The sequence below is a fragment of the Bacillus rossius genome, chromosome 1, assembly GCF_032445375.1.
Source record: "Bacillus rossius redtenbacheri isolate Brsri chromosome 1, Brsri_v3, whole genome shotgun sequence".
Taxonomy (NCBI): Eukaryota; Metazoa; Arthropoda; class Insecta; order Phasmatodea; family Bacillidae; genus Bacillus; species Bacillus rossius.
In genome coordinates, this window is record NC_086330.1 from 116,667,344 (window position 1) to 116,692,773 (window position 25,430).

Consider the following 25,430-nt stretch of genomic DNA (forward strand, 5'->3'; position numbering starts at 1 on the left):
GTACACATATTTCACACCATTCATTATGTCACAAAACAATGGCGAATGCAATCCACGCTGCCAGCCTACTGCCCCCCTGAAAGATTAAAGTTGTCCTTCCTGACATGTACAGTAGGCCGGAGTGACCAATGTCCAATGAAATTTCAGAATCGGTAGCAACACGCAGCGTATAGTCTGAGCACCGTCTTATTGTACCAGGCTCCTTAATTGTTTTAGGCAGACTCAAAAAATAGTTTAAATCTTAAATATAAATAGTAAGAAATTTTCTTTCATAGTTTCTTTTCTACCCTTCTATCCTTGGAGCCAGTTAGAGAAGTTACGTTACAGAATTTGTGAAAGAAAATAAATTTACTAATATTTTTCCGATGCAAGATCATACCACAACATAATTACATGAGATGCACAAAAATAACTCTTCTAAACAGCATTTTGGCAAAATTATATTTTTCACAAACTACAACTATTTTGCACTTCAGTCGCTTCTCTGTACAAACTAAAACCAAAAAGAATATTCTGGTATTCCGGCATCACTTTTACCATAAAATTGGTAGGATCAATTAAGACTTAACTTTTTGAAATACAATTATTTGGTAAAATTAAAATCTCATAAGCAACATCTTAATAAATTTGGTGCCCTTGGTATGTATTTAAAATGTTCATAATATTTTTAAAAAAAAAATTATTAGGTACGATTAAAGTCTTGTAAGCAACATCTAAATTCAGTGCTGGATTGATGACTGGTGATAAGAGGCACATAAAAATGGCAGCGTAATAAAATTAACGCAAATTTCAATTGATACATGTGGTTGTAAACAATTGAGATACATTCTCCTAAAAATATTGAATGTGGGATATCGAACTTGTGTGTAAACCTTTGGAAATACTATTCCTGACACCTCCTTGTGTTTACAGTAAAAAGCCAAGCTGAGATTTAAAAAAAAAAAAAAAAAAAAAATCAACTGAATTGTGTGATATTAAATGTTTTAGCATTTATGTAAGTGCCTAAATGTTAGCAGTACCTGTATTTAGTTTAATTTTGTTGCAAGAAAAAATTCCAGAAATATTTTGCTTTATTTAACTTTTCTAGATATTCCCAACTTTTTTAATTTACATGACTTTCCCCTACTTTCTAACTTGTAGCAACCCTGTCGCAGGGCTTGATTCTGAATGTACACTGCAAGCAGGCGATATTCGTTAAGTGTTATCAGGTTTCCCTACCTGCAGAGCGTGTCGTGATATTCTCTACAAGCTCCTCAGATTTTCAGCTATGCACATTAATGACAGTGCCTGCAGATGGTTCCATTTGACCAGTTCATTCATGTGGCCAGTGATTGTAACCATGTGAACAGGAGCTTGGAAATATTACCGCCATGAGCGACGAGCTGTGGTCAAACCCCCACCTGTGGCTTGTTAGTATTTCAGAATACCACAATGAGGCCCACAGGCGAGAGAACCCGTCATCGCTACCGCAGAACCGAAGTCGTCAACATGGCAGACCCAAGTGTTGCAGCATAAAACTGGGGGACCCACCAATCATATTGGTGTGCCAAATGAAAATTTTTAGTAGCAAAACTATTCTAGAATACAAATTGTAAACTTAGACATAAAAAGGAGTAATCTCAACTTTAAAAATAAATTAGTTATCTGGCATTAATATATTGATTACCAACAATCCCTTTGCATTTATGATGTGCTTTCATAGCGCAGAGGCAAACAATTCACCTCATAATTAGATGTTCTTTTTGATTGGGTTCAAATCCTGTCACTTGAAAAACTTTTTTTATTTCAGTATACAAATTGACTTTGGCAAAAGTGATTTTTTTTCTGTATCTAATTGCTGTTAATGTCTTTTAATACATAGTTCAGTCTGTTGGTTCAAGGTCATTCCATATTAAACCAACATTAACATAGGATATAAACCTGACCATCTCAGAATTTGATAAAACTTGGTATGAAGGTTGTCCTCTAGAGATTAAGAAAAACACATTTTTTTTCCCTTCAAATATCTCAAAACGGTTTCAAAATTACAGCTATGTAAAGTTCCCCAAAATCTGCCAAAAAAATGTGCAATATTTTGAGATCACCATATCTTTTCTCCTATTTGAGCTTGAGATGGGAATGGTGTCATTGTACTCAGTTTTAAATACTTTCTTTTTATGTACAACACAAGATACTGTTATAAAAAATGTTTATCATAAATCAAATTCAATATTTTTAATTTTAATTTTCTCAAAAAATGCATTTTTCAAAAATTCCAATAAATAGTTTATACTTTTGGTAAGTAATTCTCACAATTTCAAAGTAGGAGGCTAATGGGTTGATAGTTACATAATAATTTTAAAAAAAGGGTATTTTATGAAACAGCCTACCCACTACAGATTTCTTTACTAAATTACATTAACCATGAACTCAAAATTAAATTTTTAACACTTACATCTTAAGCAAAAGTTATTCAGAACATCATGATTTGTGAAGTTTTTATGGCTTCTTCAGATTGTAACAACCCAGATTACAGCTTTTCTCATGCAATCCATTAATAACAATTGGTTATAAATGTTTTTGTCAAATTTCAGGTTAAATGTAAAAATTTTTCCTTTCAAAGTTATTGTGAACATAATGCTCCGGGTTTATTGTTTTTGTTTTAAAAATTACATAAGTTTATTTTTCTCATAATTTTTTGCTCGCTTCTTTGTGTGGGAAGGCATGCTGAAGTGAATTTTCCTTCATTTTTTCCACGACCGAGGCTTTGTTTCACATGCTAGGCGTGTGAGTCACGGTCACGGGAGTGTGAGAAAGAGACAAAATCGCTGCGTCGTGGGAACAGAAGTAAGCATTTCGTGGAAGCTTCTGTTGCTATGCGCCGTGATTGGCTGAAAATTACGTCAACGAGCCCAGAACACTGCCTGCACGAAGGAAAGGAAGGCTGTAAGATCAGTCGTGGTCGGGCGGCGGGCCGAGCGGTCGTGGTCGGGCGGCGGGCCGAGCAGGCCGTGGCCGGGCGATGGCTCGGTGTATTATTTTTTTATGTAGTTAGGTTTTTTTTTCGTGCTCTGTTATACAAAATATAGGGTGATTTTTACGTAAATAAATACAAGTAATACATGGAACATTGTTTATAATTTTCTTCTTTCTTCGTGACCTGTAACCTGTTCCACTCATCACCTAATTTGAGCTAGCCAGAGGTGGTGGGTGGTAACAAGATATTACATAAATCCTTCCTGTAGGAGTTGTGGGATCAGCTTTACAAAGCACATGTCAGTGGTATCCACAAAATGTCCAGTTTTCTTGGATATGAAAATAATTATGAAGGACCAGCAGGATGCAGAAATATCAATTTTATTTCATCATCATCTTCATTCTTCTCCGACACACTTTTGGTCAAATACGACAGTTATATATCCACTAACTTCTGTCATTTGTAGTTTTTCAGGGCATTTTTGGATGGTCACTGTTTCCTCTGTTATATCTTCAGAGAATATTTTTACACATTTGACACATTTGAATTTCCTTAATAGTTTTACATAATTTTATTTCATTATTTTGTAACAAATTTTGTGCTCTTTCTAATGGTACCAAGCCCGAGATTGTAAAAAATAATTGGTTATAATAGGAATACTGAACTGATGTTTACAATTTTTGGTAATTAATTTTTTCCACTTCTAACATAAACTACACATACTTCTAGGCATTTAATTACATTTTATGAGCAATACTTGAAATCTATGTAAAATAATGAATACGTATGGTGAATTTCATGATTCTACCTTAATAACTGTTATTACAAATGTAAGTTGAAGCAAGATGACAATTGACTTAGGTTGCGGATTAACAAACTTCGGTAAATATGTACTTTAGCGGTATTTGCAAAAAAAAAATTGTTAAAATTCCGAAAATATTTTTATTGTATGCTCTTTAACTTCCTCTTTTCATTAAACCCGGCGGAGATAAGAAATTCCAAATACTTTAGGAGATATTGAATTTTTTAATTTTCATAGTTGGGCGATATTTGTTAAAAAAAATTTAAAAATACCGAAAATACTTTAATTCTATGCTCTTTAACTTCCTCTTTTCATTAAACCCGGCGGAGATAAGAAATTCCCAATACTTTAGGAGATAACGAAATTTTTAATTTTCATCACAATACCTGTGCATTCATGCTGTGTGGACCAATGTTTCTTGTTTACAAGTATGAATTTTTTTTTCGCGATGTAGGTGAACGACTACATCATTTTCTACTAATGGCAAAGGAATTGTACCTGCCTCTAACTTAGGTGAGTTTTTAACGTTTCAAATTTTAATGTTTTATTTGTTAAAAAATTGCGTCGGTCGAATGATTGGACAGGTCTTGTATTGCAAAATAAGAACGGCAATATCTCGTAAAGTATTAGGAATTTCTTATCTCCGCCGGATTTAAAGAAAAGAGGAAGTTAAAGAGCATATAATAAAAGTATTTTCAGAATTCTTAAATTTTATTTAACAAATATCACCCAACTATGAAAATTAAAAAATTCAATATCTCCTAAAGTATTTGGAATTTCTTATCTCCGCCGGGTTTAATGAAAAGAGGAAGTTAAAGAGCATATAATAAAAATATTTACTGGAATTTTAACATTTTTTTTCGTAAATACCGCTAAACTACATATTTACCCAAAATTCCACCAGAGGGAAACTTTGAAGGGCTTTAAATTCCAACATTCCAAAAATGAAAAATATGGTTCCAACATTTGTCTGATGACACCATGTACCAAATTTCATCCAAATCTGAGGTGGGGGAGTAGACAATTGTATCTTGGTTGGATGATTGGCATGGAATGACCCAGGGCATTGAAATCAATTTGAATATCAATAATTAAATTATAAAAGCTAGTATCACAATATATACAAAACCAAACAGGATTTCAGTAAACATACAATACTGTAGGAAATGCATCTTGAGTACCATGTTATATAATAGAAAAGGCAGGAATTTAGGACATAATACATTTAAGTTTGTTTAATAAAGAAACATGTGCAAAACAAGCTAGTGAACACTCCCCACCCAAAACCACGAAATTCCTGTGCTTGTCTCAAAAGAATGCAAGGGTGGTAATGACAGTCACCACATTGGTAATGTCATCAATAATGTGATGGTATCTGGACCTAGACATAGGGATGCAAACGATACATCAATGTTTTCAAAACATCAATGTATTGTTCATGAAACATCGATGTTAGCATCAATGTTTTGAAGAGCTATACATCACTGATGCATCGACGAAAAAGTCCAAAAACATCGACATCGTTCATCATTAAAATTACCCTAGTTTTTTTATAATATTTAGGCTATCATTTCATGAATATTTATTGAATATATAAAAAAGACATTACGATATGACATTTAGTTTTTTAAGATACAATTTTGGTAAATATGTAGTGTACGGATTAGCGCCAAAAAAAATCGTAAAAATCTGAAATAACTTTCATTATATGCTCTTTTACCTCCTCTTTTCATAACCGCCTGCGGAGATAAGAAATTCCAATTACTTTTGGAGATATTGAATTTTTTAATTTTCATATTTGGGTGATATTTGTTAAAAAATTATTTAAAATTCAGAGAAAACCTTTATTCTGTGCTCTTTAACTTCCTCTCTGCATTAAACCCGGCGGAGATAAGAAATTCCAAATACTTTAGGAGATATCGAATTTTTAAATTTTAATCACTATACCTGCACATTCACACGGCGTTGACCATTATTTTGTTTACGCGTATCAATTGTTTTTTTTTATTGGATAATGTTGTCACGTGATAGTTCGTGATAGGCCAATATTCAAATGAACCAATAGGCCGCCTCCAACTTAGGTGAGTTTTTAACGTTTCAAATTTTTATGCTTTAAAAAATTACGTTCGTTTCTACTGTTAATGCTTTGTTCCGGTTTGTTAGGTTAGGTCAGCTACATTATAAATACTTTAAAACTTAACAACCATTAAAATTAATTTTATTATTTTTAATGTCCGTTCAGTTTCAAAGTATTTATAATGTAGCTGACCTGACCTAATCTACCTTTGTCCCGTTGTGTTATTTCAGGTCAGTTATACTTAAAGCTATACAACAAGTAAAATAAATTGATATTATTTTTAATTTCCGTTTAATTTGAAGTATTTATAATGTAACTAACCTTACCTAATGGAAAATATCTGTTATTTAGGCATTCAAGCACACAAGGCAAAATATAAAATGGCGATAATGGAATGATTACATACGTCTTGTATTGCAAAATATGAACGGCGATATCTCCAAAAGTAATATGAATTTTTTATCTCCGCAGGCGGTTATGAAAAGAGGACGTAAAATAGCATATAATGAAAGTTATTTCATTTTTGTACAATTTTTTTTGGCGCTAATCCGTACACTACATATTTACCAAACTATTTTGTTGATTTCAGTATCAATTTTTTTCCAGTGCTTTAAGATGTGTAAAATCATTTGGAAAAAATAAATACAGTTAAAAAAATTTGTACACATAAGAATTTTCTTTTAAATTTTGAAAAATATAGGGAAAAAGCAAGACTTTATGGACAATTTCATAGCTTGTTATACATCCAAGCTATTGATTGGTACCGATACGGTCTCACTAGCTCTATCGAGAAAATTAATGTTACATTTTAAACTGCACATACACTTCCATGCTCTTTCCCTATTTTTTTTTCAATTAAAAATAAATTGTGTAAAAAATTAGTTATTTTTTAAATGATTTTAGACTTCTTAAAATATTGGAAAAAATGATAATACAAACCAAAATGGTTTAGCATTTACAACATTTATTTATACTTAAAAAATAAGTTTTATAAGTATTGAAAATTTTTAAAAAAAAAATTCTTGAAAACTAAATGTTGTATCGCAATGGTTTTTTGATAGATAGCTGAACTAAAACCATTAAAAAAAACAAGGGTAATTTTATTTTAAGTAAGCCTGTGTCTTAAGGCTGCAGTCTGCCCGGGCACACATACGGTGCACAGAGCTTCAGGAAAAACGTGAATTGAAACTACTCAAGATATCCGAGTGGAGTCTGTTCACGAAAAGCATTTAAGTGTTCGCTGAATGCCGAAAGGTACTTTTGTATTCAGATTAAGTTTTTAAACTGTGTTTTTAATAAAGGGAAAATGGCTAAAAGGCGTGTTTTCAGAGTATTTTACGCATAAAACAGCCTATACAGAATCTTAAAACCACTCAAGGGCAGTGCAGTACACCTTTATCTTCATTTCTCCGCTATATGTTACGGTCACCGCTCAACTTTCACAGTTATCTTGTGGATATTGTGGTCAGGAACCTGTAATAGGTATGGTTTTTGGCTACATACTAGATATAATTTAAATCATTTTGGAATGTTTTTCCTGATATTTAAAAACATCGGTTAAAACATTGATGTATCTGTTGTCAGAACGATATTATTTGACATTGATGCTTTTTCGTTTGAACATTGATGTTCGTGATATCGATGTTTTTAAGAGCGATGTTGCATCCCTACCTAGACAACAATCGGATCATGTAGCTGCTAGTATAAAAAAAACAAAATGGTGACACCAATCAGGGCAATCTATTTTAGAAAACAGTATTAGCTATGCTATTTAAAGACAAAATCAATTTAATTGCTACATTTACACTGAAGGATTTGTTATTGCGACAAGTATATTCATGTCACTTGATACTTACGAGACTATTTTAATATACCGTAAAATGTGACACTTGACAAAACTAGTAGCAAAACAAAAAAAAATCAACAACCAGTTAGCATTGAGATATTGAAGTGGATACACCACAAAACACTTTGCAAGACAATTAACAATTTAACAAAAGTTGGTCTCCTAGCGTAAAAATAACTTTGAGAAAATATAATTTTTATTTGGGATCAGCCGATAAAATAGAAATTCACCTCTTCTAAAACTATATGCTTAAAACAAATCCATTTAAAAAAAAAAATTAACAACAGAACAAACATCCGATTGTGATTTTAACATAAGCTGGAGTGTCTAACCAAAATATAAAATGAAAACATACCTATAACGCAATTTTAGAACTAAAAAAAAGGAATCCTCGTCACATATTGTAATTTATTAACATGATTAGATATTGAGAAATTGCTCACCTTAACGAGAAGCCTAAGGTAGACATCCTGAGACCTAGGTTCTGTCCTCCTGACCTTGCGGTCATACTTGTGGTTGATGTCAATGCCCTTGAAAAAAAAATCAACAATTCAAGACAAAAGTACAAATTAAAGCACCATTGCAACAGATTAAACACGATATCCATTCGCAAGAATTATTCAATACCTAACCTACCATTTCTACAAACCGGAAGACAAATACGACGTAACAGAACAAAACCCTAAAAAAAACACTCTAACTAAAAACTTAATAACACTAAAATCCCTTATGTGAAAAATTTTCCGACATTAGTTTGTTTCTAGTTTACACATGTAAGATAAAGAAACAAAATTGGAGTAGGAAAAAGTACATAAAATTTTATATATATAAGAAACCCATTAATATTTCTAGTTGAAGGAATATTGTTCTAAGCTGGACGTATTATATCTCTTACGACTTATTAAAAAATGCTAGTCAGACATTAATGTCAAGGGAGGCAGAGACAAGCTAAATCCAAAAAGCCTTAGACCAATCATTCCGACATCTAAGGTGGGTACGATAAAGTAGAGACAATGTCCAGATATAAAATGTACAAAATATAAGTATAGGAGTGCATGAATGACAGGCAAAATGGTTTTGAAAGAGGGTTCTCTGTGAGACACAAAATGCGTGTCTACTGGAGAATCTAGTTGGATTGGTGGAAGAAGGGAAACAGGTTGATGCCATTTTAAAGATTTGATAAAGGTCATTAGATACCAGGTCATATCAACAGAAGAAAAACGAGTTTGGGTCGTTCGGGTGTTACCGTGATATGACGTATTCGCTAGACCTTCAAAGAAAACAAAACTGTGAAATTGCGTGCTTGTTTTGATTTTGTTTTCGTGTTATGGTTTAGTAATGTAAAAATGTCTGGGACATAATAGTCACAAAAATAAATTTTGCAAGTTTTAAAAGATGCCTAGGATATAAACACTTACAATTAAATATTTTTCACAGTAAATTATAATGTTTATTTGGCTCATTGGTTTGTACGTGATTATGGATTACAAGTTTCCAGGTTTAAATCCTGTCACTTAAGAATTATGTTAAGTAAGTACATAAATTTTTACAACATTTTAATACTCTAGAGTTATAGAGCATTATATTATTGATGGTTATTTTGCCGTCATCCGGGTTCTCGTGTTCGAGATCCGGCGAAGTTCCTAGCGGGAAGGCTGGTTTTTTAATGAAAGTGTATCCGGGAGGGCGCCAGGCTAGCTCTGTGTCTAACCAAGTGTTGGGTCGTTGGGTGCGAATGCCCCTGCGTGGCCCGCTAGGACCGTCGTGGTTGGAGGGGTCCCTGGCTATTGACACGTTAAGGGCCCTGCACAGCATAACACGCTGATTCCTGACTGGGTTAGGGTAGTTCACACAATAACATACACAAATTCCGTTTAGCACTGCGTATACACATCGCGCACGGAGTGTGCGGAATGGACATTTAATTGAATCGAACAGTTACACTTGCAGTTTATAGTTACATGATGCACATTGAATTTCCCTACAAAAATTACACTAACTTGACAATGGGCGCTCTGATGCGCCGTCACTAATCTTAAATCCTCACGCCAGTTGAGGTTGAGGGGGAGGTCGATTGGAGACGGCCAATCCCGAAATTTGCAAAACGGCGATACCCGGGTCCATCTGTCGTTGTTGCCGGTGCCTGTGCACTCAGCGATTATCCAAAAGTCATTGGTGGCGGGAGTCGGCCCTTGCCGTATGCTGCACTGCCCCGCGTAATGCTTTGTGCGGGGAGTTTATGTTTAAGCAGCTAGGTTAGACCCTACACCGTAAAAAGGACTTGGTGCGAACAGGGAGTTTAAGTACGAAAAGGATTCGAAGAATGACTATAATTACCAGTAGTGAATTTCAGTGGAGACAAAGGATGAAGACTCCCCGTGGGTCGCACGTCGGCCCCGGTCCGCGAGTCGCTCGGTACTGGCATCTGGCCTTGGTGCGAGAGTAGGCATCAGCTTTCTCTCGCGCCAAAGTTTCTAAAGTTCTGTTATTCGGAAATTATTAAATTAACAAGAGATTGAAAGTGGCTCTAATTTCATACATTAAATAATAAATTGACGTCCCTCGGCTTTAGGTCCCTGTTTTCCCATTTGCGTATTTGCCCTGTCTTGCCCGTGCAGCTCTCGTCGGTGAGGTGTATGTCCACGCAAACGTGGTCGGGACCGGGAAATGCGAGACCTGGAGAGAGTGTTAGGTGAGGATGAAGAATGGTAGGCAGTTCCAAGGATAACTCGGTGTTGAATGTTTTACGTGCCCCTTTTACTGTCGCTTAGAGAGCCTGCCGCAGACTGGTGGATCCGTCGCGGAACGAGCGCCCTCCCCGCTACGACCCGGACTCCCTGAAGAAAGTATCGTCCGTTAACATGTCCCGACACAAACTGGGAAGTTATTCCCGTAACAATGGCCCCGATTGAGATTGCTCCGCGATGATGCGCAATGCGTGCGTGTTCCGTCCCGTAAAAGTCTCGTACCGACTGCAAAGTTCTGCGGTCCGTAACCGCGCGTACACGGCCTATGACGGTCGTCTGGTAACAACCCGGAAAACTTGAAAACTCAACAGGGTTAGCGATGCAACGGAGGCAGCTCCGCTGCCACGACAACCCGTGAAGTTACACTGTCATCGGACGTCGAGCTCAGAAGACGCGCCTCGCGAGCAGCGTGGAGCGGCGTGCACGTCTGTCTTCGATCACGCCCTGAACACCACTGCCCTTCCCCGCCTGCCAGCGGGCCGAGGCCCGCAGGCCGCGAGGAGGGGAGGAGAAATCGGCCGGCGTGGGAGAGGCCCCCACCCCACGACGCGCCAGACTGCGATTACATTACTAGCACTGCGAAACACTTGAGAGAAATTACAGAATATTTACACAACTTAGCGAGACATTAATCAAAAGCGAATTAACACAACAGTTTATTAGTTACGGTTACAAATATACACAATTATCGAGGCTCGTAACCACTTAAGAAAAATATATAAAACACAGAATTATTTATCACACAAAAGAAGCTCACTGGCATGCTAGGGCGCACGTGGGTGCGTCCAAGGTCATCGCACTTAACAGATGGTGCACTGGGGGGACAAACTCCCTCAGGCCCACGTCGGTGGCCAGGTACGGCCTCTGCATCTGGGAGGGTACTACGACTGTCGTCATATGCCCCCCCTCTCCAGAGTCCGTCCTGGCCCCCGACGCCGACCTAGACCGGCAGCTGCGTCCGCGTCCGGCCACGTGTCTGGTCGCCGGAATCCGTCACGTCATTCCATATGGGTCGGGCGAACTGGGGCATGAGCTGCATCACGCTGCAGCGTAGCCCCCCTTCGGTCGTCTGTCGTACGTCTCAAAGCTTGTACTGAACCCCCCACTCATATTCCCGGAGGTAGTGAGGAACCGTTGTCTCAAGCTTGGACCGGCGCGACGCCGGTCCACTCCCCGCGTGAACGGTCGCCATCGGCTCCCCGGAAGGTAAGTCCAGGACCACCTGCTCGGCCTTGTCGACATCGCCCTCCCTACTAAGGAGCTGTACCATTACCCCATCTGTCACGTCCATGCTCACGTCAGTCCTCGTCACCCGCCGTTCCCAGGGGTGGACACATCTCCGTCCACACCTCTGGACAGGCTCCGGCAACGTCACTACAGGTTCACTCAGGTCGACAAGGTTTCCCTGTGCAGTTTCGTCATGCGTCACGTCCTTGATAAGCGGTCTGTCATTAACGTTGGCGTTGGCGTTGTCGTCATCGGGCAGAAGTACCCGGTCCACAAAGCGCTCCAGCACTGCCATGCTCGCGCCACGCGGGCCCCTTACGCCCCTCCTGACGTGCGTCCTTGCCCCGCCCCCTATCGCCAGCCGAGAGCCGCAGTCTCCTCCCTGATGTCCCCTCGTAGGGGGCTGAGTCGGAATCTTCGTGCAGGCTCGTTCGTGCGTCGTGCCCCATGTGTCATTGTCTCCGTCAACGCCCCCGCTTACCACCCGCCGTGATTTGGGGTAGGCGTGTCCCCGTCCACGTCCCTGGTCCAGCTCTGGTGGCATCACCACGGGGTCACCGAGGTCGACCAGTATTCCTACGGCGACGTTGTCATTGGCCTTGTCCTTGACCACTGGCCTACCGCCTTTGTGGCTGCCCCCATGTGTCCCGTCCCATGTGTCATCGTCCTCGACAAAGTTCCCACTTACCACCCGCCGTGACCTGGGTTGGGCGTGTCCCCATCAACATCCCTGGTCCAGCTGCGGTGGCATCACCACGGGGTCACCGAGGTCGGCCAGTACTCCGACGGTGACGTACGCTGTCGTCGTGGTCGTCCTCATCGTGCGGCTCGTCTACCAATCGGATGTCGTCTCTGTGTACTTTAGTCATTTGTCCGTCAGCGCGACATACGAGGTACGTGGTGGTCCCCAGTCTGTCAACTACCTCCTGCGGTACTGACCACTTAGGAGCCAGACTAGCGCAGAAACCCCTCTCGCAAGACGACAGGTGGTGACACCTGACAAAAACCTGCTGGTCAGGCTCCAATTGTCCTGGAGGCTGGTGCATCTGCGGCGTGCGTCGGGCCAGGTAGTAAGCTTGGCGACGTCGGGCGTCTTTTGCGCAGATCGTCCGTGGTCATGTCATGCGAGTCGGAGGGTGTGCTTTCGTCCCCGGGCAGGGCGAGGTTTCGGCCCTGCACCAGTTCAGCGGGGGAATGGCCCGTGACAGCGTTAGTCCGACGGCGCAGGCAAAACAGCAGCATCGGCAGGTGCAGGTCCCACTTGTTTGGTCCTCGTCCAACCGAATGTGCAGCTGAGTCCTAATGTCCTGATTCCGCCTTTCGGTCGGATTCGCGCGCGGATGGTAGGTGGGCGTCGTGTGATGCTCCACCCCCCATCACGCGCAGGACATTCACCAGCTTCTTCCCGTGAACTGCACCCCGTTGTCCGTCAGCAGGACCGCGGGGTACCCATATCGCGGGAAGAACTTGCGCTCGAGCAGGGCAATCAAGGTGCCGGCCTTCACGATTGGCACTGCGAATGCCTCCGCCCGGTGAGTGAAGATGTCCATGACCACAACAATGAAACGCCGGCCACGGGAGGTGCGAGGATACGGCCCCATTATATCCACCGCCACAGTGTGGAAGGGATCCCGGAGCCAACGTGGGACATGCTGCTCCATGCCGTCGGGTCGCCTGGCCGCTCCTGGCAACGCAGGCAGGCCCGCATGTAGCGTTTCACTTCTGCCGCATCGCCAGGCCAGTGGAACGTCCGTCTGACCTCACACAGCGTCTGCTCCGCACCCGGGTGTCCCGCCAGGGGGTGGTCATGTAGGTACCCCATGACCCAGCGCCTAGCCTCGGGCGGCACGTGGGTCTGCCACCTGCTCGTCCTGTGAGCACCCTGTTCTGGAGCACCCCGTTCAGACTTCGGCAGCCCGGTACCAACCCTTTCCGGCACTCTATCAGTTGAGTCTGGGTGTCGGGATCCCGGAGCTGCGCAGCATGGACCCACGTGAGCAGTTGTCATAGTTTCTGGTCGCGCATCAGGCGCAGGGGCAGTAAAGCTGGACAGCGCGTACAACGCACACTATAGCGGCACGGAGTCCTCTACCCCGCGTTCACGCTCAGGGAGGAGCACTTCCTCCCAGCCCTGGTCGTCGCGGAACTCATTCTCAGGATCCGGATTCCGGGACAACTCGTCGGCCAGCTGATTTTCACGTCCAGGAATGTGTTCGACTGTGAACGAGAATTCCTGGATCAGGATGGCCCGAGTGAACTTAGACTTCCGGCCCTGAGCGGAGTCTAGCCAGCGGAGGCATTGGCTGTCGGTTCTCATCATGAATGATTGTCCCTCGACGTGGTGACGGTACCTCTGCAGGGCCCAGACCACCGCAAGACACTCCTGCTCATTCACGTGATACCTCCGCTCAGCCTGCCCAAAATTGGCGCTGGCGTACTCGATCACGCGCTTCACGCCCTGGTCATCCATCTGGTACAGTACTGCACCCATCCCCTCCTGACTCGCGTCCGTCTGGATGAAGATGGGGCGGCTGGGCACCAGGCGTGAGAGTGTGTGACAGTTCCTGAACCGGTGCTTCACCTGTTGCAAGGCCTTGTCCGTGGCGGGGGTCCACCGGAACTTCGTCTTCGGCGACAGTAGGTCCGTCATCGGGGCCGTGACCATGGCGAAGTCGGGGACAAAGGACCGCAGCCAGTTGAGCAGCCCCAGCAGCTTCTGGAGCTGCTTCTGGTCTTCGGTGCCCCCTTTAGCTTGATCAGCTCCAACTGCTCGGGTCGGGGGCGGCACCCCTCCGCCGTCACAATGTGTCCCAGGAACTCGATCTCAGTGGCCCCAATGTGACATTTCTTTGGGGCACACGTCATTCCGTGTCTGGCCATACGTTCTATCACCAGTGCCAGATGGTACGCGTGCTCCTCCCACGTCCTGGACCAGATGATAACGTCGTTCAGATAGGCACTAACGAATTCGCCAATGTACCCATCCAGAACACGTACCATCAGGGCCTGGAACGTTGCAGGGGCGTCCAAAAGACCAAACTTCACGGCGCAGAACTGGTATCACCGGCCGTCTGGTGCTGTAAATGCCGTCTTGGGGCGGTCCTCCGGGCATACTGGCACCTGCCAGTAACCCGATTTCAGGTCAAGTGTCGTGAAGATAGTCGCGTTGCCCAGTCCGGCTAGAGCTTCCGTGATGTTGATCTGCGGGGGCGGGGCGGGATGGTCAGTTTGTTTACCGCCTTAAAGTTCACGCAAAAGCATAAACGTCAGTCCTTCTTGGTGGCCAGCACCACCCGCGAGTTGTACGTGGAGGTGCTGGGCTCCAACACTCTGTCACGTAACATCTCGTCAATCTGAGTCTGTATGGACTCCCACTTTCGGATACCAAATCCGTATACCTTCTCAAAGGGGCCGTGGCTGCAAATACGTGTGCTTGGGAGGCGAGGACACTGTTGATGGCATCGACGTGCTCCTCAGGGACACCGTGCTGAAGATCCTCCAGGCGGATGACTGACTGAGGGGGACTGGGGAGAACCGGGTGTACCCCATACACCGTCCAGCGCCCCCCGGTGCCGAAGTGCATCCGCCCAGCTTGTACTTCCACGGTGGCATCGACCTCGTACAGCCATGGAACTCCCAGGATCAACCCTTCGCAGAGCCCGGAGACCACCCAGGCCTCGATGTGGCTAACGTGACCAACGATGCTCAATGTTACCTGAGTGATGCCCCCTGCTGCGACGACGGCGTCCCTGGGGGCCAGCTGCACCAGCTCCCTCCGCGGGGTCACCGCCTCCGCCCTCACCAGGTGGGCCGCGATGTAGGATCGGCTGGCGGCGGTGTCCACCAGGGCCAGATCTCCCGTCCGTTAGCGCGGACGGGAACTCGCTAAAGCTCCTGCTCCTCGGAGCCGACCTGCCCCAGCTGTGCGGCCGTCTGTCCTCCACCACCCCCAGCCTCCTGGCCGTCCGGGCTTGGGGAACTCGCGGCGAGGTACTCAGCTCGTCCTGGAGTTGGCGCGTTGATGTTCCAGTGGTCCACCTCGTCGACGGCAGGTCGACGAGGCGGCTGGTCCGGCCCCGGAAAAACCTCCATCGGGGCCGCTGTGGTCGTGGTGGTACTCAGTTGTCCCTGGTGTTGTCCCAGCACGGGAACCGCTCACAGGGGCACTTCTGTTGCCCCTCACTTCCCAGCGACGGACATGATGTTGGTGTTGTAGGCGCGTGTGGTGGTCGATGAGTCCTGCGGGTTACTGGGTCTGCCGGTGGTTGGCGGGTCGGGGAGCGGCACCCAGTTGTCCCTCCGCCCCCGTTATCGCGTTTCCCACCTGCGACGTGTTGCCCTCGCGCGCTACCTCTCACGCGGCTCTGGTGGGGCACAGGCGATGCCAATGGTATGCCTCCGGGCAAAAACGGCATTGCGGCGGACGCTCGTCCCTCTCCAGCGTTCCTGTCCGCTCATTACGTCCCCCTCCTGTTGCAAACGGCTCTGGGTGTCCCTTGGTGCCTATTCGGTCTGCTGTCTTCCGAGGTACTGCGCCGTCGTCGCAGCTCACCACGGCCATGACATTGTCCGTGACCTCTGTAACGGTCACTCCCGGCGGTCCTGAGCGAACCCGGGAGACTCTCGCGCCCCTAAGTGACGGCTTTCACTGTGACATTTCATGTTCAATCACGCGGGCGAGGGCCACGAACTCCTCTGTGTCGCGTACAGCGGCTGTCCTCATGAAGAGGCGGAACTCTGGTAGCATTTGTTCGACGATGGTTGGTAACGCCGTACTCGCATCCCCACTTGTCCCCAATCGGCGAAACATGCGCAGCTTCTTATAAAAGAACTGTTCTGCGTTCTCGTCCTCTTCCTGGTTCCGGCAATAGAATGTCCGCAGACACATCGCACGCGCCTGATCGTTATCGAACCTAGTCTCGACTTGGCGTACAAAATGTCCCCACTCGGTATCAAAACTCCCGGCCATTGACCACCAGTTTCTCGCCTCGCCGCGGAGCTGTCCCGCCACTCGCGACGCCCACTATGCCCGTCGCACTTCGTACAGCTTTAGTAGGTGCTCGCACTCCCGCAAAAACTCTCACGGGTCCTCGTTGTCTCTCCCCGCGAACACCGGCAACTCGAACTGCGTGTTCACGTACCGCACTACCGGCCCCTCAGCGTCTGCGGGCCTCTCGCTCTGTTCCCGTTTACAGTTGTTGTCTGTGCTGTCCATGCTGTCTGCGCTCTCGGCAGCGCCGCCGACCCCGCACACTACGCTTTTCACGTCAACTTTCTTGGAGTTCTCTTCCTCGTACATGTCTGTTTCGAAACTAATCTGAATGTATCTGTCCTGTCCTGTCTGTTTCCACGCTATCCTTTCCGCCGGCGCTACTGATCCGGGACGTAATCGCAATCTCCCCCAGTAATACAGTCCGATCCTTCCCGTCGCGTCATTTTCAGTCGGATATCCCGCAGCGCCGCTGTCTTGAATTCCCGTCGCTCCCACATCGCGATATCTCTTGCCGAAACGTCTCGTGTTCGCGCTGTTACCGAGCCTCGATATCTCTCGCCGACGTCTCGAGTTCGCGCCTTCCCGCGCCACGTTATCTCCCGCCTGCGCGCTGGCAGCTCGAGTTCGCGTCGCTCTCACGCCGCGCGGCTGCACCTGCTTCCGTCCTGTCTGCGTGCGCTTACGTGCGCTTACGTGCGTTTGTGTGTGCTTACGGCCTAACTAGTTGGGCGCCAAATGACGTCCCTCGGCTTTAGGTCCCTGTTTTCCTGTTTGCGTAATAGCCCTGTCTTGCCCGTGCAGCTCTCGTCGGTGAGGTGTGGGTCCAGGCCAACGTGGCCGGGACCGGGAAATGCGAGACCTGGAGGGAGTGTTAGGTGAGGATGAAGATGGGTAGGCAGTTCCAATGATAACTTTGTGTTGAATGTTCCACGAGCCCCTTTTACTGTCGCTTAGAGAGCCTGCCTAAGACTGGCGGATCTGTCGTGGAACGAGCGCCCTCCCCGCTACTACCCGGACTCCCGGAAGAAAGTCTCGTCCGTTAACACGTCCCGACACAAACTGGGAAGTTATTCCTGTAACAATGGCCCCAATTAAGATTGCTCCGTGATGATGCGCAATGCGTGCGTGTTCCGTCACATAAATTCTCGTACCAACTGCAAAGTTCGGCGGTCCGTAACCGCGCGTACACGGCCTATGACGGTCGTCTGGTGACATCCTGGAAAACTCGTAAAACTCAACAGGGTGAGCGATGCAACGGAGGCAGCTCTGTTGCCACGACAACCCGTGAAGTTACACTGTTGTCGGACCACGAGCTCAGAAGACGCGCCTCGCGAGCAGCGTGGAGTGGCGTGCACGTCTGTCTTCGATCGCGCCCTGAACACAACTGCCCTTCCCCGCCCGCCAGCGGGCCGAGGCCCGCGGGCCGCGAGGATAGGAGGAGAAATCGGCCGGCGTGGGAGAGGCCCCCACCCCACGACGTGCCAGACTGCGATTACATTACTAGCACTGCGAAACACTTGAGAAAAATTACAGAATATTTACACAACTTAGCGAGACATTAATCAAAAGCGAATTTACACATCAGTTAATTAGTTACGGTTACAAATATACACAATTATCGAGGCTCGTGACCGCTTAAGAAAAATATATAAAACACAGAATTATTTATCATACAAAAGAAGCTCACTGGCATGCTAGGGCGCACGCGGGTACGTCCCTGGCCGTCGTACTTAACAGATGGTGCACTGGGGGGACAAACTCCCTCAGGCCCACGTCGGTGGCCAGGTACGGCCTCTGCATCTGGGAGGGTACGACGACTGTCGTCAAAATATTAACCTTATTTGCAGATACTCTCTAAGAATTAGATTTATCAAGTTTACATTAATTAAGTTTGAATAATACGAGTCACACTGGAGACTGTTCGTCACTTGTTGACTGCTCCAGTGGCGAGTTAAACACAAAAAATGGATAGGTCATAACTACGTTACACAATGCTCTAATTATTTTAGGCGATGGCCGCAAGGGGTGCATTTACAAATGTATTAACGTAAATTTATACGTGAGTGACCCGGGTACTCCTACGTCGCACTTCCCTTGGATGGGGTTTTTAATAAAAAGTAACGTTGCCATTAAATTGTGTTTGATTTATAATGAAATGGGGTCGAGGTGGCTGGTTAATTAGGGCATGGTCTTTGATTATACCTTTTGCTCCGGTGTTCGCCTGACTCGGGTGGGCCATGGCTAGGGGTGCGTTCCGTTAGCGGGGTCGGATACTGACCGTTGCCGGTCGGGCTTTGGGGTGGCCTTCGGTCAGATGACGTCAATTTGTTCACCTAATTGTTGTAATTACTATTAATGTTTGTTTGTATGATGGTTTTTTTTATACAAAACTACAATTTTATTCTACACTAATAAAGTTTTGCACATTTAACCTTTGAAACAAGAGGAATGACACTGTCTACACATTTTTAAAACCTGCCTCTTTTTCTACCTCTTACAGCAGAATTTTGGCATTTTGTGGTGAAATTTTTTGTAACTAACAGTTCAAAATAAGATTACTACTGTGAACATCTAATTACAAAAATAAAAAATATATTTTCCCATGCTTCATCTTCTACCAGTAGTTTAATTTTCTGACAGATAAAAAAATATATTTGACGTCGTCCCCGCTACCTCCTATGATTTTTACGTGATTTTTGCTTGGGTTCGAGATCTCAGGGAGGGTTCGGCCTTGTGGCTAGAGGTAGGGGTTAAGGCAGTAGGGCCCCCCGAGCTGTTATGGCTACTCGGGACGGCTGAAGAAGAACACAATGTTTCTGGAAAATATTTGATGAATTTATTACGGCACAGCCCTGTACATGGTGCTGCCCCTTCTGGCCATAACGATTTTCCCCGACGCGACTAGTCACACGTGCAGCTCACTTCCTCAGTGGCGGCTCACGATTTTAATGCGCGTGAGGTACGGACTTGTACATGTGATGCGGCGGTAACAAAAATACACTCTAACATGACGAACGATATCTTGACGAACAAAACACTTCACTATTACGTACACTTAATAAACTGGGCTAGTGGCACGTAGGCCCATGTCTCCGGCGACTCTACGTGATACCTAGATGTGTCCCAGGGACTGATTCGTTAGTACATTTGGTGGCACGATACCGTGCAGCGGTGATACCTAAACTCTAACATGACAGATTACACTTTGACGAGCAAACATTTCACTACTACATAACACTTAATAAACTGGGCTAGTGGCACGTAGGTCCGTGTCTCCGGCGACTCTACGTGATACCTAGATGTGTCCCAGTGACTGATTCGTTAGTACGTTCGATGGCACGTGTCGCCTTCTCGCTGCACCGTGCGGGCCAAAACTAGTTAGCCGGTAAGCTAAGTTGGGGCGTGAAGCACCGACGTAAAGTCTCGTAGACTCCCCACAGTACTCACGTATTATGTAGAACACTCATCTTGGAGCACTGATTTATTTAAGTGAAATACCTCATGGTAGATTGAGGCCGGCAGCGGAACTGTATGTAAACGATTAAGAAAATATTATACTATTAAAACTACATGTCGGTGAAAGCAAAGGTTGATGGTTCCGCGTTGCGCGCAGGCTGCCGGCCTGTCGGAGCTCCTGAAGGACCCTGTCGGTGTCGCCACGTGCGACCCCCCTCCCCCACCAGCCCTCCCGCGGAAACGTGTGAATTTCGCGGGAAACTGAACCGTCCAGGTTCGGGACAAAACGCACAGTGAAACATAATTTTGAAAGGACTGAAATATTAATTGATGAAAAATAATGTTGAATAAAAACCTGTGGAAAATATACATAAATTAATTTGTTCTAGTGCGGCGGAGGGATATGCCACAATCGGCCGGATCCTTCCGCCGGCGTAGCACTCGTTTCCTGGCGTTTGCCTCGTCGCACGAACTACACTTTGCTGCGCACACGAGCGCGTTCGGTGCACACGCCTTTGTGAGACGTTGATGAGGCATAGCGGTCTATGCGACATAGAGGAGCATTGGCGGTCGGCGTTATATATTTTTTATTCTAGTTACTCTCGTTCAAAAAAAAATTATGTGTGTCTAAACTGCAAATGATTTTTATGTGATACTGTTTCTCATTACCGGCTTAGTACAATTTGACGTTCCAATGTTAAGAGATGAAATAAAATTACCCAGCAATGTATCATGAAATAAAGACTTTGAACAATGGTCTGTGATATTTATGTTTTAAGCCACATATTTGCGGTTCACTTGTTGGAAAGTATCACAAGGTAGGAATAAGGTGTTTAAGTGTTTTAGGCATGTTTTCTTCCAGAAGAAGTGTTCAGGTAAATTAAAAACTGAGTATGTCTCACTGCCTGCACTATGGTGCGTCAGTAGTGGCCGTAGTGGGAGAGGAGCATATTTAGGAATACCAGCTTGGAAACATGTACCTGCCAAGAATGCCAAAATATCAGAATATTTTTGTCATGGTAAATGATCTGGGAATTTGTTTTACAATTTTAATTAGAATATTTTTAGAGGATAGTCATTACCATAAAACTTGTTATATTGTATGATATTCTTAATACATTTACAAAGATTGGCTTTGTTTGATACTGCAAATGAACATAATGTGTTGACACTTAAACATCTAGCAAGGAATCTAAATGTAATATTGAATATAATTACTTATCAATGGTAACAAACATAAACAAATTAGCATTAAATAACACAATGTTGTGAATATTGCAAGAACAGCACGCATCACAATGTTTACCAACAACACCAGTTTAGATTTTAAAATACACATTTGAGCCTAATTTACGATTAAATAACTGACGACATAACAAAGATTAAATATATTACTCGCGGAAAAACATGATACATTTAACCTGTACATAAATTACATCAGTCTATATGAATAGGAAAATTTAAGAAAGTGCCATTTAGACACGTGATTAATTTGGATTCCCGCGGCAATGTGGTCTAGTATGTACGTCAGATGCGATTGACCAATAACAGCAAAATAGCGGGATGAGCTCCCCTTGTATCTATTGACCTTGTATTTTCTTCAAGTAATACACACGCGACGAAAAAAGATATTGCTGAAAGAAAGTAATATGGTAAACTGGAGGGGATACTTCCTTTTTTAATAGATGCCAAAAGGTAAAAGTGAGAATGAAAACAGTCTGTTAGAAGGGGTACTACAATGATGTTTTTTCCGGGTCCCCATCTGTCACACTGCCGTGATATATTATACAAACTAAAGAATGAGGTATAGGTTTGTATGAAATAGTGGAGGAAGTGAAACAAGTACAAGGAGATCTAAACAAGTTGAGGTGCTAGTAGATGATAATAAATTTATATTAGCTGTAAACAAAACAAAAGAGATTTTAATTTATGAGTAGAGAAGAAATTAAAAACAGTTATCATTAAGATGCATAGAAGAAGAGATAACTCTGCAAGACAAACTATGATTAGTGAAACAACGTTATTCCAGGGTTTGAAAGATGAGGTGGGCACTTGAGATTCTGTAGAACAATGATGGTAACAGAAAGGATGATAAGAGCAAAAGTATAATGCACATTGATCAGGTGATGATGAAGTGTCCAGCAGCAGTTGCCGTCCGCCGCGGTCTCGTGTTCGAGGTCGGGCGCAGGTCCTAGCGGGGTGGCTGGCTTTCTTAGAGATTTCTGTTCCGGGCAGTGGCGTCTCGTCAGGGCAAGCAAGGCAAGCAGTGCTTGCCCAGGCAGTTTCCAGACATTGTATTTTTTAAATAAACGTTTTATTCAGAATAGTATTTTACTTTGGCTAGTGCAGTTAGGTGTATGTATTTTTTACACTATCTTCTTGGGACCCAGTACTGTGCGCTATAAGAAAAGAACTCGTTGACACACAAAACATGCTGTTTTAGAAGCGTTGCTAGGTTTAGAAGCGCTGGCACGACCGCTTTCAGCAGGAAGGCTGCCGCAGTAGTTTCCTTACGGTTGGGAGGGGGAGGGGGGTGGCACGGTACAAAGGTTCGAGGAGGGGATTGGCTGTAAAAATACACGGTAGAAGCTACGAAGGTAACGCTTTCTTGCCGAACTGAAGCGAACATGGCCGAAGCAGACGGTGGAATTCTTTCGCCGACTGCTTCGGCTATGTCCACTACATTTCGGCACGGCAGGTGGCGAGGTGTGCCAGTTTCTTGGTACATGTACCAGTTAACAGAGTATCTGATCACGTATGAAGATAATTTCGTTTGTGTTGGTACGATAAATACCAAGATTTAATTTTTACTATTCTAGTACATTTTTATGAGGTTCTTCTCTTTATTTTAAGTACTTACTTTGCCATGTGTTGTCTTCTATATATTGTACCAGATATAGATGATACTACACTCCCACTTAGTATATAAATAATGTAGAGTAGGTATTTTATTATCAGAATAATGTAAGTAAAATGTATTATTTTTCAAAAATAATTTATAATTTAAAAAAAAGTTAATTTTTCTACCTTTGGAATAGTCAATGTTCAGTTAAGAAAACTACTTAAATAGCACTCTTTTGTACCCTGAAATCCATATTTTCCCGGGGGAGGGCCCCGGACCCCCATCCCCCCCCCCCCGGCTTAGTGATGAATGGAGTTGTTGCTTCCCCTCATGTAAACCTCACGCCTCGCCACTGGTTCCGGGAGGGCGCCAGGCTAGCTCGGTGTCTAACCGTGTGATGGTCGTGGGTTCGTTGCCCCAGCGTGGTCCGCTAGAACCGTCGGCGGTGATGGAATTTGTTTCCTGAGTAGGTTGGGTTGTTTAGGTTAATTTACATACACAGTTCTGGTTGTTCTACGGGTCGCACGTCGCGCACGGGAGGTGCGGGTTGGACGTTTTATTGTTCACGATTTACACTGGTTCATTACATTGGGCGCGAGGTTTACTCGGCGGTACATGACTGCCAATGAGGCGTCGGAACACATAGAAGTTTTGATTACACTATTATTACAATTACACTTGATAAAACGGCACTCTGTGGTGCTTTTACGTACACGATTACACTGCACACGTTATCTGAGAGGGACACCTGCGTGCCTCTACGTGTGTTAACTTATTAAGTCCTCACGCCAGTCGCAGTCGAGGGAGAGCGTTCGATTAGCATCGGCTAATCTCGTAATCGGTAACTTGCGACGCGCGTGCCCACCTGTGTGGACCGCGGCTCACTACTAAATTAAAAACATGTTTAAGCTTAGATGTAGCCTGTGCCTGCGCACTGGGCGATTAACTAATGTTCTGGGGTGGCGGGAGACGGCCCGTACCGTATACTGCATGGCCCCACGTAATGCTTTGTGTGGGGCGTGTTAAATTGACGCAGCTGGGTTAGGCCCTACACCGGAAAAGGACCGGGCGCACACGGGGAGTATTTAAAAAAAGGTTTTGGTTGTGACTATAATTACCAGATGTACGTTCGGTGAAACAAAGAGATGCTGGCTCCCCGTGGGACGTGCGTCCGTCCCGGTCCGCGAGTCGCGCTGTACTCGCGTCCGGCCCTGGCGCGAGGGGAGGGGTGAGCTCCCTGTCGCGCAGAGTTTCTAAAGTTCCGTTATTCGTAAAAAATTACATTAATAATAAAAAGCAAGTGGCTCTAAATTCATAAAATAAAACTTAATGATTAACTTAATATCTATATATGTTTTAGAATTGACATTTAATAAGTTTGTCTAAAATAAGTTTGAATATTAGAGTCAAGCTGGAGACTGTCTGTTTCTTGATAACTACTCCAGTGGCGAATGATAATGCTAATTTGGGGCGGTTTGCGTTACGTCACACGTTTCACTACTGAATTTAGGCTGAAGGCCGCAAGGGTTGCACTCACAGCTGTTTTAGTAGAAAGCTACACGTGAGTGACCCGGCACTCCTACGTCGCACTCTATTAATTAGGAGCTTTTGTTTGTTTTTGATTACTTTATTATTGTGTGGGGAATTTTGTAGGTACGGGGAGTGCGTTGCATGCGTAATTAAAATGGTTCGCTATTCTCTACCTTGGTCTGCGGTCCACTCACTTGACTCAGGTGGGCCATGGCTAGGGGTGCTTTACATTAGCGGAGCCGAGTACTGGCGGGTGCAGGTCGGGCTTTGGGGTGGCCTTCGGCCGTACGATGTCACAGTTAAGGACTGAAACTTTGTGAATGAGGTCAAAGTGCTAGAGAAATGCAGTGTAGACAGCAAGATAGGTCATGAGTATATCGGGAAACATTACATGTCAAGGGGCGAGTATAAATGTTATTACACCTTTTAAATTATGCCAAGATAGGGAGGGAGGTTGTGTATATCTGGTATAAAGAATTACTGTGATGAGAGTACCTATTATAGATTACAATTTTTTTTCCCCTGCAGGCTATGTCCTATAAAAAATGAGTGGTAACTGCAACGAAAGAGAGGGAACACATCCCATTCCTCCCACTCCACCAAAAAAAAAAAAACCCTTAGCTACAGTCAGAAATATCTAGTGTCCTGGGAAAATGAACGTGCTTTTAAGGGTTGGTTAACAGGCAGCAATAAAGGGCCAATGTTTTTTCTGTGTAAAGCTTGCCAGACCGATGCAAAGGGTGGAAAATCATAAATCGAAAAACATTCCAAAACCAAGCACATGAGCTCTGTTCGATCTGTTAAGATTCAACCAAAAATAGATAAACTTTTGACCGTATCTACTACTAGTTCTAGCCATGAAGATAAAGTGAAAAGTGCCGAGTTGCTAATAGCGGCATTCATAGCTGAGCACAATATACTATTTAATGCTGAATCACACACTTGTCTAAACTC

At 44.4% G+C, this 25,430-nt stretch overlaps 1 protein-coding gene across 1 annotated transcript in view; it reads right to left on the reverse strand.

Moving 5' to 3' along the window:
• LOC134542917 (large ribosomal subunit protein eL18) overlaps positions 1 to 8,502 on the reverse strand; it is a 33,606-nt gene extending 25,104 nt beyond the window's left edge. Inside the window, exons 1-2 of the mRNA XM_063387507.1 lie at positions 8,318 to 8,502; positions 8,125 to 8,211 (exon numbers count right to left, since the gene is read on the reverse strand). Of these exons, the coding sequence (XP_063243577.1) occupies positions 8,125 to 8,211; positions 8,318 to 8,320 (90 nt within the window). The 5' untranslated portion in view covers positions 8,321 to 8,502. The remainder of the gene's footprint in view (positions 1 to 8,124; positions 8,212 to 8,317) is intronic.
• Positions 8,503 to 25,430: the final 16,928 nt, after the last annotated feature.